The sequence below is a fragment of the Emydura macquarii genome, unplaced genomic scaffold (assembly GCF_026122565.2).
Source record: "Emydura macquarii macquarii isolate MOO-44397 ecotype Brisbane River unplaced genomic scaffold, CSIRO-AGI_Emac_v2 contig_820, whole genome shotgun sequence".
Taxonomy (NCBI): Eukaryota; Metazoa; Chordata; order Testudines; family Chelidae; genus Emydura; species Emydura macquarii.
This window is the reverse complement of record NW_027130957.1, coordinates 384,039-396,730: the sequence shown is the minus strand read 5'-3', so window position 1 is coordinate 396,730 and position 12,692 is coordinate 384,039. Positions and strand designations below refer to the sequence as shown.

Sequence of the window (12,692 nt, the reverse complement as noted above, 5' to 3'; positions counted from 1 at the left end):
GTGCCTGGCTGCACACCTTGCAGGGATGGGGACCCTCCAATGGATGCTGGGCTTTCTGTGGTGGAGCTGTTGCCAAGGTGAGTTTTTCTCCCTGCTAATCCCAGCCCCACCCGGTATATTGGAGGCTACAGAAAAGGACACAAGTGACTGGAGGGGTGGCGAATGCTGAACAGGTCATGGTGCTTGGCTGTCCCTTCTGTGACTCCAGAGGCCAGGCCCAGACCGAGGGGGGCTGCGTGGTGCCGCTGAGCAGCACAGGCGGCGTCCGTCTCTCAGTCTGGGAGCTTGAGTCTGCAAGTCCCACTGTGTCTGTCGGCCTCCAGCAGCCTCCGTCAAGAATCCCCCTTTATAGCCAGGCCCACCGAGTCCTGGCTGTTCTCTGCCCCGAGGGGCACCGCACCCACTTTAAAGGGTCTGCCCTGGGCTCTGACTTCTGAGCTCTGGCTTCTGGGGGTGGCGGGAGCTTTCCCCAGTGGAAAGTAGTTGTGGGGAGGAGCTGGGGGGGTGGGGAAGGAACTGAAAATCCAGGGATTCTCGGAGGCCTCCCTCGTTCTGGCCCGGGCTGGTACTGCAGTCGACGGTAGATGCGGTTGCTTTCTGGGACACTGAGCGCTGACCTGCGGCAGGGAAGCCAAGGATTGATCCCACACCCCAGACGCTCACTCGGTGGGCCTGGTCCCGTTGGGCCTCTGACTTGGTCTGGGGGAGTGGGACACCGCAGGCGTGTGGATTGGGCACGGAGGTGTGTAACGGAGCTAATTCTGGGGAGTAGCCGGTGGGGTCCGGTGCTGCTGGCAGGCAGGTGGGGAGAGAGAGCGTGAGAACCCCTGGGCAGGCCATGCTCATCTCCTCGTCCCTGGGATTCACATGAGCCCCCGGGCAAGCCCCCGACTAGGCAGCTGGGAATCATCCATCCCCAGCTTGGGGTTCTCAGAGGGATCAGCTCCAGGCGACGAGCCGGCCGAGTTTCCTTCCCGCTCTTCTGACTAAGGCACTGTCACCCAGACTGCATCTGGCAGGGATAGACACTGTGCACGGCCCCTGGAAAGCTGTGAGGGCTTCACATCTCTGGGCTGGTCTTGGGGGCGCAGAGGAGTGAAACAAAGAGGCTCCCACAGGGGAATAAGATGATTCTTCTCTTCCAGGAGCAGAGGGCAAACTCCTGCAGCCGGTCCCCAAGTTCGGAGATGTCTATCATGTTACAGGTAATGCTCCACGCTGGGGTTGGCCCTGTGTGTATTGGGGGCTGTCCCAGGGCTGGGGAGGATGTCTCTCCAACAGTGGTGCCTTAAGGAGAGCAGTTCTGAGGCTTAATTAATATTTGCAAAGTGCTTGGAGGTCCTTGCCTGGAAGGTGCTGTGGAATCACACAAGGACAGAGTTTCACAGGTGTTTAAGGTGCCTAGAGGTGCAGATAGGGGCCTAGTGGGATTTCCACAAACGCTGAAGTAGGACGGGCACCTAACTTCCACTTGAAATCAAGGGGAGTTTGGTGCCTCGGCGCTTCTGAAAATCCCCCTAGGTGCTGATCTGCAGCTTTTGCACCTCAATACCTTTGAAAATATGGCCCAAAGTACGGCTAGAGAGGCAGGGCAGAGGGGGTGCTCAGAGCCAAGTCACGTTTAGCCTGGGGTCTGGGTACAAGAGTTCAGGAGCCACCGGGCCCTCTGAGATCCCAGCTCCCTCGGGGGTTAGCTCTTCTCTTGCGATGTCAGCCATAGTGGGAAATCAATCCCCTCCTGGCTCAGGAGGTGTCCCAGACACGAAAGCTGCATGGCTGGGGCTGGATCTAGGGATTCAGATCAGACTCCCTCACCAGCCACAACACACACAGCAGTGCAGATGCAGGGCTCTGAGCCCCGCCTGCTCTAATATGGTTGGTTCCATCTTTACATTTAGAAAGCAGGTTGCACCTCCTTTATTGAAAGGAGACCTGCAAAGACCTGGGGTTGGATGCCACACTCCTGTGGAGGTTCCGAAGAGCAGGGAGGAAAGTAATGCTGCAGAAGCCACAACATCACCCCGTGCTCCTGCAAAAGCAGAGCTGCGGGCTTACCTGCCACAAAGGCAGGAGGGGGCTGGTATGTTCCATCCCCCCTGTTCTTATCAGCTTTGTTTCCAGTGCTGCTAACACTATACACTGCAGCAGAGCCCACAGGTGGGGGGGGAGGGGCTTCAGTGCCAATTTCTCAGTGCACTCAGGAGGAGGTGCCAGCCACATCATTTTGTTCAATCACATATTTAAACAACCTTAAATCCCACGGTCCCCACCTCTAGCCCCTCCTGCACCCTGGCAAATGAGCTGTTTCCCCTCTGGAGGGGTTTGGTTAGGACCCCTGTATAACCGGGCTTTGAGAGGAGACAAACTGAAACTTACAATCTCAGCCGGGCAAGTGCCCTGGGCCCAGGAGGTGGGTTCGGGTTCATCCCTCTCTAGAAGGGAGGTCTCTGGGGTCTGAAACGTCCCTCTGCGCTGCCCCAGCCCCCACCCTAAATCTGCCATGACCTCGCAGCCCTGAACAATGATTTGCACTGCAAATGCTGGGCCGTGAAAGCAGGCTAGAGCACACCGGGACAGTCCCTTGCTTGGCTTTTACACCCTCCCACTGGCTTCAGGGAGAGTTTGCCTGGCTGCAGAGTGAGCCGGGGCTCAGGATTAGGCCCTCCTGCGTTTAAAATCAGACAGTAGTTGGCTTCCCCTGCCTTCGCCCTGCAGCTGACGGCCCTGTCCAAGCGCATGGCCTGTGGATACCGTCTCTAAGGCGATTAACCGTGAATGCGACCTTGTCCCTCTGTCTCCATGGGACAGACTCTGCCTGCTCTGGTTCCCATCACCTTGTGTCCTGCAGGGGTCATCCGCCTGCCCTATGCTGAAATCGAGGAGCCCTTCGAAGCCTGGTACAACCTGACCGGAGGACAGAGCCGTATCCAGTACTACCACGGTAGGTAACTGGGGCCCCGTTGGGGTAGCGGTCCCGGCAGGTAGGGCATGTCCTTCTCCCCTTCCCCAGACTGAAGGGATGGCCCGTGTCTGGCTCTCTCCTGTGAGTGCATCTAGGGCGGTGGGTGTGTCTCTGTAGGAGGGGGCAGAGCACCCCCCCCCCAAGACACAGCACCTGAGCCTCGCCCCTTCAGGCTAAGGTTAGGAGGTCAGCTGGGTGGTGCAGATCAAGGGATCTTCCAGCATTAGCTCCTAGCTGCACCCCAAAGCATAGGGCCTGGCCCTAGCATGTTGCCAGTGAAGGCTGGGGGCGTCTGCCTGAGCAAGAACAGAGGGAAATCCAAGCCAGGATGCCTGGGATTAGGCCCACAGTGCATACAGCTCCGGTTTAGCCAGTGTTTCTTTGCTAGAAAGCAGCTAATGGCTTCAGGTCACAGCTGCTGCCACAAACTGGCCACCCTCCCCTGTCCAGCAACAGGGGCCCTGCTTTGCCTCTCCTCTGCTCCCAGCACTACGCCAGGGTAGCTCCACTGGCGAAGGAGTGGGAAGCAGGAGGGAGGTTCCGGGGCCCTGATCCTGCCGCTGGGAGCACCCTGTTTACTCCTACTTGAGGGCCCCCCCCCATTGCTCCCCTGGAGGGCTGTCACCGTCTACAGTAACCGCTTGCCCTGGGTGCGTCCCTGCAGGCCAAGTCATCACGTATCAGCTTGGCTCCATGGAGCCCTTTGGCGCCAGTTTCAAGGTGACCCCGGAAACCACAGAAACCGAGGCAAACGTTCAGAAGTGCTTCCGGGTCAACGGCACCGCCGGGGATCTAATCAGCCCGCAGAGCGTCTTCCCCCTCCTGGACGGCTTCCAGGTGAGCCCCCGTCTCGTGGAACCTGCCGAGGCAGGGCCCCGGACACCAGGCATCCTGCTCAGTGAATGGGCTCCTTCCCGCCGGGAGACCCGCTAGTGACCTCGCCCTGCTCCAGACCACAGAGCCGCTGGCCAGGGTGCAGCAACCTTCCATAGCACACGTGCCGTGGGGCTCTGTAGCAGACTAGTGCACGACGGGTCATTTAGCCAGCCCACCCCTTTCCCTGGCAGTGACATTACGAGCACAGGGCCAGACCCAGCCCTGCTCTAAGGGAGGGACCTTGCCACTCATGTCAGCGGAGCTTGTGCCAGGGCTGAATGGGGAGCTGACTGTCTCTTCCATGGGTGCACAAGTGGAGAGGGGTCCAGGGAGTCCTTCCTCTGTGTGACCAGGGAGAATGTCCCCCAAGAAGGGGAGGACTGGCCTGCAACTAGACCTCAGGTTTCCAAACATGAGAAGTGAACGCGTGGCATGGGCTAGCGTGACGGCTACAGGCTAGCCTCCGTCCTGCCGCTCAGCGCTCACACGGCTGCTGGCCAGAGCTCCGCGGGCAGGGCCTTGTCTTAGCACCGCGGTGCAGCTCTCGCTCCAGCGTTCAGCTCTCCCGCCTCATTCAGAAGCATTGGGCAGCACTGACCCCAGCCCCATTGTCTCCCCAGCCCGTGCGGGTGGAGTACTACGGAGGGCAGCTCTGCGCCATGCTGCAGAACATTTCCTACTGGGGCCAGAAGAAAAACGTCTACACCCTGTGGGTGGCCAGCTCTGCCGAGGGCCCCGTGCCCGTCCACTACGAGATGAGGGGCTTCAACAGCCTGCTGGGCTCCCACTACGACAAGTACGAAATCGACTACAGCAGCTTCTCCCGCAGCTTCCCCGCCGGGGTCTTCAGCCTCCCGCAAGGTGAGTGCACCTGCTGCCCTAGCCTAGAGGGTTCCCGATGCCACCCCCAGCACAAGTATCCAGGTGAGACACTGCACAGCCCCTCCACACCACGCAAGCACGAATTGGTAGAGCAGTGCTAAGCAAATGGGTTGGTTCTCAAGGGACTCCCAGGTCTGTGCTTGGAAAGCCGAGCAATGCCCGTGCAGACGGCTCTGCAGTCCTGTGGGTGATCCGTGCAGACTGAAAGATCCTTGCCCTGCAGACGCTGGCTGGCAAACGCTGGGTGTGAATGTGCACGGGGCAGATGAGCATGAACACTTCCATACGGCCCCTTAGCCGGTGAGAGCCGCCCAGAACCTCAGCCGCTAACTGATGCCAGGCTCCCTGTGCCTCCGCTTTTCTGACTCCCTTCTGATGAGCTCTACTGGAGAGGCCAGATTGCTCTAGCACTGCCTGCGCACTGGTCTCACGCCACGGTGTGGATTAGGTGCCATCAGCACATGCAGTACCATTGGCTTCCACTGGGGAGGGTTTTGAGGGAAAAAAAAACCCCACGCCCTGGGAATTTCCTAGCGGATACAGATGCTCCCTCTACCCAAACCTCCCCGTCCTCGACCCTACGGTTCTAAAACGTAACTGGATAAACGGACTAGAAAAGAGCTCGCCATCCTTCTGTAACAAAGCGAACAACTGGTACCGTGCCAGATTCTGCTCTTACCCTGGATTTTCACTGATGTAACCTTCCTCCCCCGCGATTGCAAGGGAATTACTCCAGATTAACACCAGTATAACAGCAAAATCTGGCCTAGTCTCTACCTTGGCTGACACTAGCACACTGACCTACCCACCACAATTCAGCCCTATACTAGCTAGTAGTCAAGCAGTAACCTATAAACCAGCCAGAACTTTATGCTGCAGCAAGAAGTTAACTGGTGAAGATGCATCTTCCTTATGATTGATCAGATAAAGTCAGTCCCCCTCTTGGTAACTTTTGCCCTGCCCGTCTGCTCCAGGGATAACCTGTGCCTGCCACAAACTTGTCAATGACCATTGCTTCTGCCTCTGTTCTAGGTCTAAAGTGTGAGCACTGGCCTGGCGCAGGGCCGGAGCACCAGATCCTGGCCAATCCGATGCAGGAATTTGTGGGGAGAGTTCAAGACACAGACAGAGCCCATTACCGGCTGTTCCACCACTACAAGGCGAAGTTCAGGAAGACGTACAGCAGTAAGAAGGAGATGGAGCACAGGAAACGCACCTTCATCCACAACATGAGGTACGGGGCTATCCAGGAATGAAAAGGAGGGACAAGAGGGTTTGCTTAAGCGTCTCAAGGAAAGACGCAAGGGACCAGCAAAAAAGCTGGTTGCTGGATAGCAGTGTCTTCGAATAACGCGGGAAGAGACTCTTGCCCGGTCTGATGTGCGCCGGGGCACTCTCTCACGAAGGGAGTCAGCGTGGCCTCGCTCACAGGTTTCGCTGCGTCTTATGCCTGAAAAGAATCCAGGACACAGTTTCCCAGTGTGATTATCTTTGGGCATCCAGCTTGGGACCCATCGGGCTCAGTTTTTTCAGAGGTGCCGAACAACCGCAGCTCTTGGAGTGAGGGACGCTCAAGTCCCGCCGAAAATCCCGCCCCAGGCATCTCCACCCGGGGCTGGAAGTTTGGCTGCAAACCCCTGGCCTCCCCCACCACCCGTGGGGCAGCCCCAAGACAAGGGAATTCCCCAAATGGCGTGAAGTGACGCAGGCTGAGTCTCTGGCATGGCCAGCGCTCCTTGGAGAAGTGCTAAGGGGCGACTGCTCTGCAGTTAAAACCAGCAGCCTCCATCACGGCCCATAGAGCCTGGCCCAGATACTGCCCCAGGCTCTTCCCTCTCTTTACAAGGCTGAGTTTCTCCAGACTCCAGATTAGCCGTCCCCAATCAGCTAACCTCAGCAGGTGGGAGGAGGACGCTTCTCCTGGGATGGCTTCTCCCATGCGCCCTGGCATAGCTAGGAGCTGCCCCGGCTTGTTAGGATTGTCTGGGAGGCCGGTTGGTTTTTTGGGGTTACTGGCTGCAATAGCCAATGCTGCCCGGCTCCCTCTCTTCCCTGCGTTCACCCCCTCCCAGGTACATCCACTCCAAGAATCGGGCCAACCTGCCCTACAAACTGGTGGTGAACCACCTGGCCGACCGCACCCCGGAGGAGATGGCCGTGCTGAGGGGGCGGCTGAAGAGCGGGGCTCCCAACAACGGGCAGCCGTTCCCGGCGGAGAGATACAAGAGCCTGGCCCTGCCGGAGAGCCTGGACTGGAGGCTGTACGGTGAGTGAGACTTGCCGTGGTCTGCCTCCCCGCCTAACCTTCCCCTGGAGAAGCAGGGAGTCTAAGCCCTGCCCCAGGGGCTCATCTGGAGCTGCTGCGTGTCACAGCCTAAGAAGGGAAAATGGGTCCCCCCGAAAACCAGCTCTGTGCTCTCCACACGCGGGGCAGGGAGGGCAGGGAGAGCCTGACCAGAGCCAGTGTAACCCACAGTAAGGGCACAGGCCATGGCCCTCTCTAGAGAGGGGGCCACAGAAGAGGTTTGAGTCTCATGCCGCCTCTGCTTATTATGAAGCCTCTTTTTAGCTCAGGCAGCCGAGGCACCTGTTTTTAGCTCTGAGGGTCCCAGGTTCAAGCCCCACAAATGGCCTCCGTGGGGTCAGTCGCTTTCTGTGAAAAGGAACTTTTCTTTCTCACGGAAGAACGGGGAAGATTTTAAAAAATCCCAACTTACTTAAATGCAAACCGCCCCGCCCGGTAACCTTGTCCCTCGTCCCGCCCGGTAACCTCTCCCTCTCCAGGTGCCGTCACCCCAGTGAAGGACCAGGCCGTCTGCGGCTCCTGCTGGAGCTTTGCTACCACCGGGGCGATGGAGGGGGCCTTGTTTCTCAAGGTGAGAACCCGCCTGCCTTGCCGGTCTGGGGCAGGAGCAGTTCAGAGTCTTCCAGGTAGCCCAGGGCAGCGGAGCCCACAGCCACGTGTCAGTCTCCTACGCTGGGCCGATCCGCCGGACGGGAGAATCCACCCCGGGCATTAAGGTCGCAGCACGGGAGGGGAAAACAGCCTGGCTCTGTGGACGGCCTCTGGCTGCCCATAAAGAGCAGTTGTGAGATGTGGCACTTGCTAGACACAACACACCGGGGAAGCAGAGGCCACCCCGCACCTTGGGGAGAGGGAGCAATGCGGGGGGCAAAAATGTCCTTGAATGAGCGGGCACCCGGGCACAATCCAGTGACCCCCTGGGCACGGGCCCCAGGTGGAGGCAGCGCCTGGAGGGAACCTGTGGCTGTTTCTCCTGGAGGAGGCGAGACAACTGACCCCTCCCTGAGCCAGGGAAGCCCCATCTCCCCTGGGCATCGACCAAGGGACTCCAGCGCTCTCGGGCAGGGACCCTGACTTTCTCCTGCCTGCCCCCCAGACCGGAGTGCTGACCCCGCTGTCCCAGCAAGTCCTGATTGACTGCTCCTGGGGCTTCGGGAACCACGCCTGCGATGGCGGCGAGGAGTGGCTGGCGTACGAGTGGATGATGAAGCACGGGGGCATCGCCAGCACCGAGTCCTACGGGCCGTACATGGGCCAGGTGAGTCCGGGGCCAGCGTCAGAGGAGACACCGAGCCCCTCTCCACGCTGTCGGGTGACGGGTGCTTCCACTCCAGAGACTACCAGGCCTGGCAGAGGCAAGATGGCCTTGTGGTTAAAGCAGTGTCCAGGGACCTGGGTTCAGTCCCCGGCTCTGCCAGGCTCCCTCTGTGCCCACAGGCAAATCACCCCCGGCCGGACCTTTGCGGAGGCGCTGAGCAGCTGCAGCTCCCCCTGCCCACAAATGCAGATGAGGGTGCAGAGCCGCCCCCCCTTCTGCGCCCCAGCCGTAGAACGGACTCAGCGCTGCCCTGCGGCCCCGGCTGGCTGCGAGAGGCGGAGCGGTTACAGCGCCAGGGGCTGTGGAAGTACCTAGCCAGAGCTCCAGTTCTGCCCCCCCTCACGGACGGGAGTAACTTCCCATGAGAGCCGCTCCAGTGAGCTCAATGCGACATTGGCCTTGTGCGTCAGGGCCTGCACGGCGGCTGGCACTCACGCCTCGTCACCCTGGCGGTGGATTGAAAGGAGCACAGGACCCGTCACTCTGGGCTGTTCGGATCCAAACCCTGAGACTGTTCAGCAGGCAGGGAGGAGAGGGGGCTGTGATCTGGGTCCAGTGGATCTCCAGCAGGAGCAGGGAAACTTCTTCCTTCGCCAGGGGGAGCGTTAACAGACGGGACAGCCCAGCACTGATGGGGTCCCCCGGGCCAGGCCTTGCCTTGTCTCCTCTGCCCTGGTGTCCTGGCCTAGGGAAGGAAGGAGAGACCTGGCCCATGTGCAGGGTTCTGCATTTGTCTTTCCCCTCCAGAACGGCTACTGCCACTACAACCAGTCCGAGCTCGTCGCCAGGGTTGCTGGCTACATTAACGTAGACCCTGGGAACGTCACAGCCCTGAAAGCTGCGCTCTACAAGCATGGCCCAGTGGCCGTGAACATCGACGCCTCCCCCAAGTCCTTTGCGTTCTATGCCAACGGTGTCTACTACGAACCTACCTGCGGTGAGTCTGGGGGGGGACGAGGGTCTCTGCTGGGGGAGGACGTTGATGGTCTCACATTGGACAGAGCCAGATTCATTGGAGGCACCAGCAAGGGCAGCTGCATCAAGTCCTGCCACAGCGAGATCAGACCAGTGGTGCATCTCGCCGCGGCTCCCATCCCCCCAGCTGCATCAGAGGAGGGTGCAAGAAACCCCCTCGTGGAACAACCTACCCATGGGGGGAGCTTTGCCCTCCCCCCACGCAGAGAGTGGCTGCCTGGTGCTCGAAAGCAAGAGGATTCATAGCTCTTCTCTTTTACCCCGTCCCCGCCTAACCTCACTGTGACTGTTCCCTCTCTATGCCCAATCCTCTGACACTTGCTAAACGCGGGGCCTCAGTGATCTCCTGTGGCCAGGAGTTCCGCAGGCTGCTCATGCATTGCATAAAAAAGCAGGTTTTTAAAACGTTACCTTTTTAAATTCATTGGGCAGCCGGTTGTTCCCGGCTGACATTGAGCTTCCCTGCCAGGCATTATCTTTTACCCATTTTCATAGCCCCCCCTTATTCATTCCCCTCTAGACGAAAGCCCATACGGCGGTAACATGATCAATCTACTAGTGGGTGCAGCGACAAAGACATGTAGGGTGGTTCTTCTGCACAAGACAGGACCTGCTGGCCTCCCCTGCGTGCAGGAACCTCCCACCACCGAGTCTCTGGCCTCCCACCAGAGAAAGACTAAATCTCCTCCTTTCTCCTAGGCAACAAGAGCATGGAGCTGGACCATGCGGTGCTGGCCGTGGGCTACGGGGTCCTGCAAGGGGAGAGCTATTGGCTCATCAAAAACTCCTGGTCCACCTACTGGGGCAACGACGGCTACATCCTCATGTCCATGAAGGACAACAACTGCGGGGTGGCGACGGCTGCAACGTACCCCGTCCTGGCCTGACAGCTGACACCGGGTGCAGGGCCGGTTCCCCCAGCCTCACCCAAGAGACCAGCTAGCCCTGGAGAGAGAGACCCACGGAGCTCCCCCTCGACTCCAGTTACTTGAACAGGTTGGAGGCCTGAAAGCATCCCTCTGACTAGGGAAGATCACTCCCCCTCCCCGAGTATTTAATGCATCATCAGCGCCACAGCGGGGCTGGTTCACTCAAGGCCCTGTGAGATGCTGAGTGTTCTCCAAACCCAAGGCAGCTGAGGCCCTCTGCACCTCCGATGGCCTCAGAACGGCCCCGCTGATGAGTGTCTGTGCACCAAGCACCCCTGCCACAGTGCAACTAGCGTGTAAAGTCGTGAGTGGGGGAGATGGTGGACTACATATGCTGGGAGAGCGAGGCAGGGCCACTGAGGAATATGGAAGCAGGCATAGCTAAGGTCTCGGCTCCACTGCACCACAGAAGAGTCCCTGGAGAGAGCCAGGATATCACTGCAGACAATAAATTTTAGAAGAGAAATTTGCCGTGTCTGTGTGTTTAAGGGAGGAGCTGGGGGAAGTTGGGTTTAGACGGGCCTGGTCCTACAGCAGTGGCTCTCAACCATGGGTACATGTACCCCTGAGGGCACGCAACCGTCTTCCAGGGGCCACATCAGCTCATCTAGATATTTGCCTAGTTTTACGACAGGCTACATGAAAAGCACCAGCGAAGTCAGTACAAAGTAGAGCGTGGTACAGGCAATGGACTTGTTTATACTGCTCGTGTACTCTACGCTGCAATGCACGCCCAATATTTGTATTCCAGGGGATTGATTTTATAATGAGATGGTAGAAATGAGAACGGAGGCAGTTTTTCAGTAACAGCGCGCTGTGCCACTGCGCTATTTTTATGTCTGATTTTGTAAGTTCTTAAGTGAGGTGAAACTTGGGGAACGCGAGACAAATCAGATTCCTGAAAGGGGTACAGTCGTCTTTAAAGGTTGAGAGCCACTACCCTACCGTGTCCGTGAGGCTGCCCAGCACCGCCCCAGGGATCGGAGCAGGGAACCCCTCCTGCTAGGGCAGGCGCACGCAGCTCCTCTCCAACTCAGCGTTCCTACTGCCCCTGCCGCTGCCTCGCCATGGAAGAGGCGAGGGGGAAAAGACCTTGCAGCTCAGGGCTCCTGGAACCAAAGCGACCCCCTCCCTAGGCTCATCCAGCCCCGCTCCTGCTAACAGCCAGACTCTCTCAGCGAGCAGGGATCACTTTGGTGCAGCAGAGAGTCCAAACAGCTAAATCCACTGGGGCGGTGAGAGTCAGAATGGCTCCATGGCCATCAATGGAGCTTTGCCTGTTTACACACACCGAGGTTCTGTCCCTGCGTCACAGGGTTCACTCACCCTTGGGGCACCTCCTTTTGGCCACATCTGGGGATTTGCTCCACTCCAGTCCGATGCCCCTTCCTGGCATCGTGCCCCCACCCAGGAACGCAGGGTGCCCCCTCTTCCTGGTTCAGCCCTCTGGCTAGGTCACCATGGTTCTCCCCTTCCAGGGTATCCAAGTCCTCCCTGGATCAGCTGTCCTCATGCCACTGCAGACAGTCTTCCGGTCCAAGGCCAGGTTCTGTGCCGCTTCCCCAGTGGCTTCTAGGGGAACCCAGGCCTGGGCCACTTCTCCGGATTCCAGGCCAGGGGCCCTATGTCTAGCAACTCCAGTCTGCTTGCTCCCAGACCCCGTTGCAGCCTATCAGGTCACCTGTGCTAACAACCTGTTCTGCCTTGCGTGGGGTGGACACCCAGCACGCCCTGGCTATAGGCACTGCCTTGCTCGGGGTTGTCCTTTCCTCCAGGAAAAGGAGTTTGAACAGGAACTCCTTGGACACAGTCTGGAGGGACACCCGCACAGGGGGTGAAAGGGCAGTGGTGGCCTGAACAGCCACAGCCTGTGACTTTGGGTTCAAGGAAACTTTCCAGAGTTAGCTGAGGACTTCCTCTGCTGGGACTGCAGGAGAGGGATGGCTGGATCAGGGGTCCTCAGCAATAGTGCAGGCAGGCCCAGCCTGAATTAGCCTTAAGGAAAGCCCACCTGGTATCAATTCAAGGCGCGACCGTCCTTCTTTGCTTTGGTTCTACCAAAACTAGTGTTGCCCCAGCTCTACCAGACCCGAGGTCTGCTGTGCAGTGCCCCGTGTGTGATGAGCATCACCCGGACCTCAGCCCAGCTGAAACATTCGTAGACGAAGTCTCAGACTAGCCCCAGCAGAGGCCCATCAGCAGAACTGTATGCACACCGGTGGCACTTTCCATACAGCCCCCATAACAAACATTGCAGCTGGCCTCCCCCAAAAGGGAAGACAAAATTCCCCCCGTCCCCTCCACTGTCTGCCAGCGTAGGGTGGCCCAGGACACGTTCATTTCTGTTTGCTCCCAGCAACTGACCTTTGCACCTAGCCCTGCATTGCCTGGCAGCGCTGCTGACATTTCCAGTAATGAAGGAACAGGGTGAGCACAGGCGTTCTG

The 12,692-nt window shown here is 58.7% G+C and overlaps 1 protein-coding gene across 1 annotated transcript; it reads left to right on the top strand.

Moving 5' to 3' along the window:
* On the top strand, positions 1-10,705 carry LOC137149709 (digestive cysteine proteinase 1-like). Its single transcript, XM_067543279.1, has 11 exons — positions 1-77; positions 1,146-1,205; positions 2,849-2,941; positions 3,627-3,799; positions 4,459-4,699; positions 5,753-5,954; positions 6,793-6,986; positions 7,505-7,596; positions 8,122-8,283; positions 9,091-9,280; positions 10,018-10,705. Exons 1-11 carry the CDS (start codon positions 26-28, stop codon positions 10,203-10,205), a joined length of 1,647 nt encoding a protein of 548 aa, XP_067399380.1. The 5' UTR covers positions 1-25; the 3' UTR covers positions 10,206-10,705.
* Positions 10,706-12,692: the final 1,987 nt, after the last annotated feature.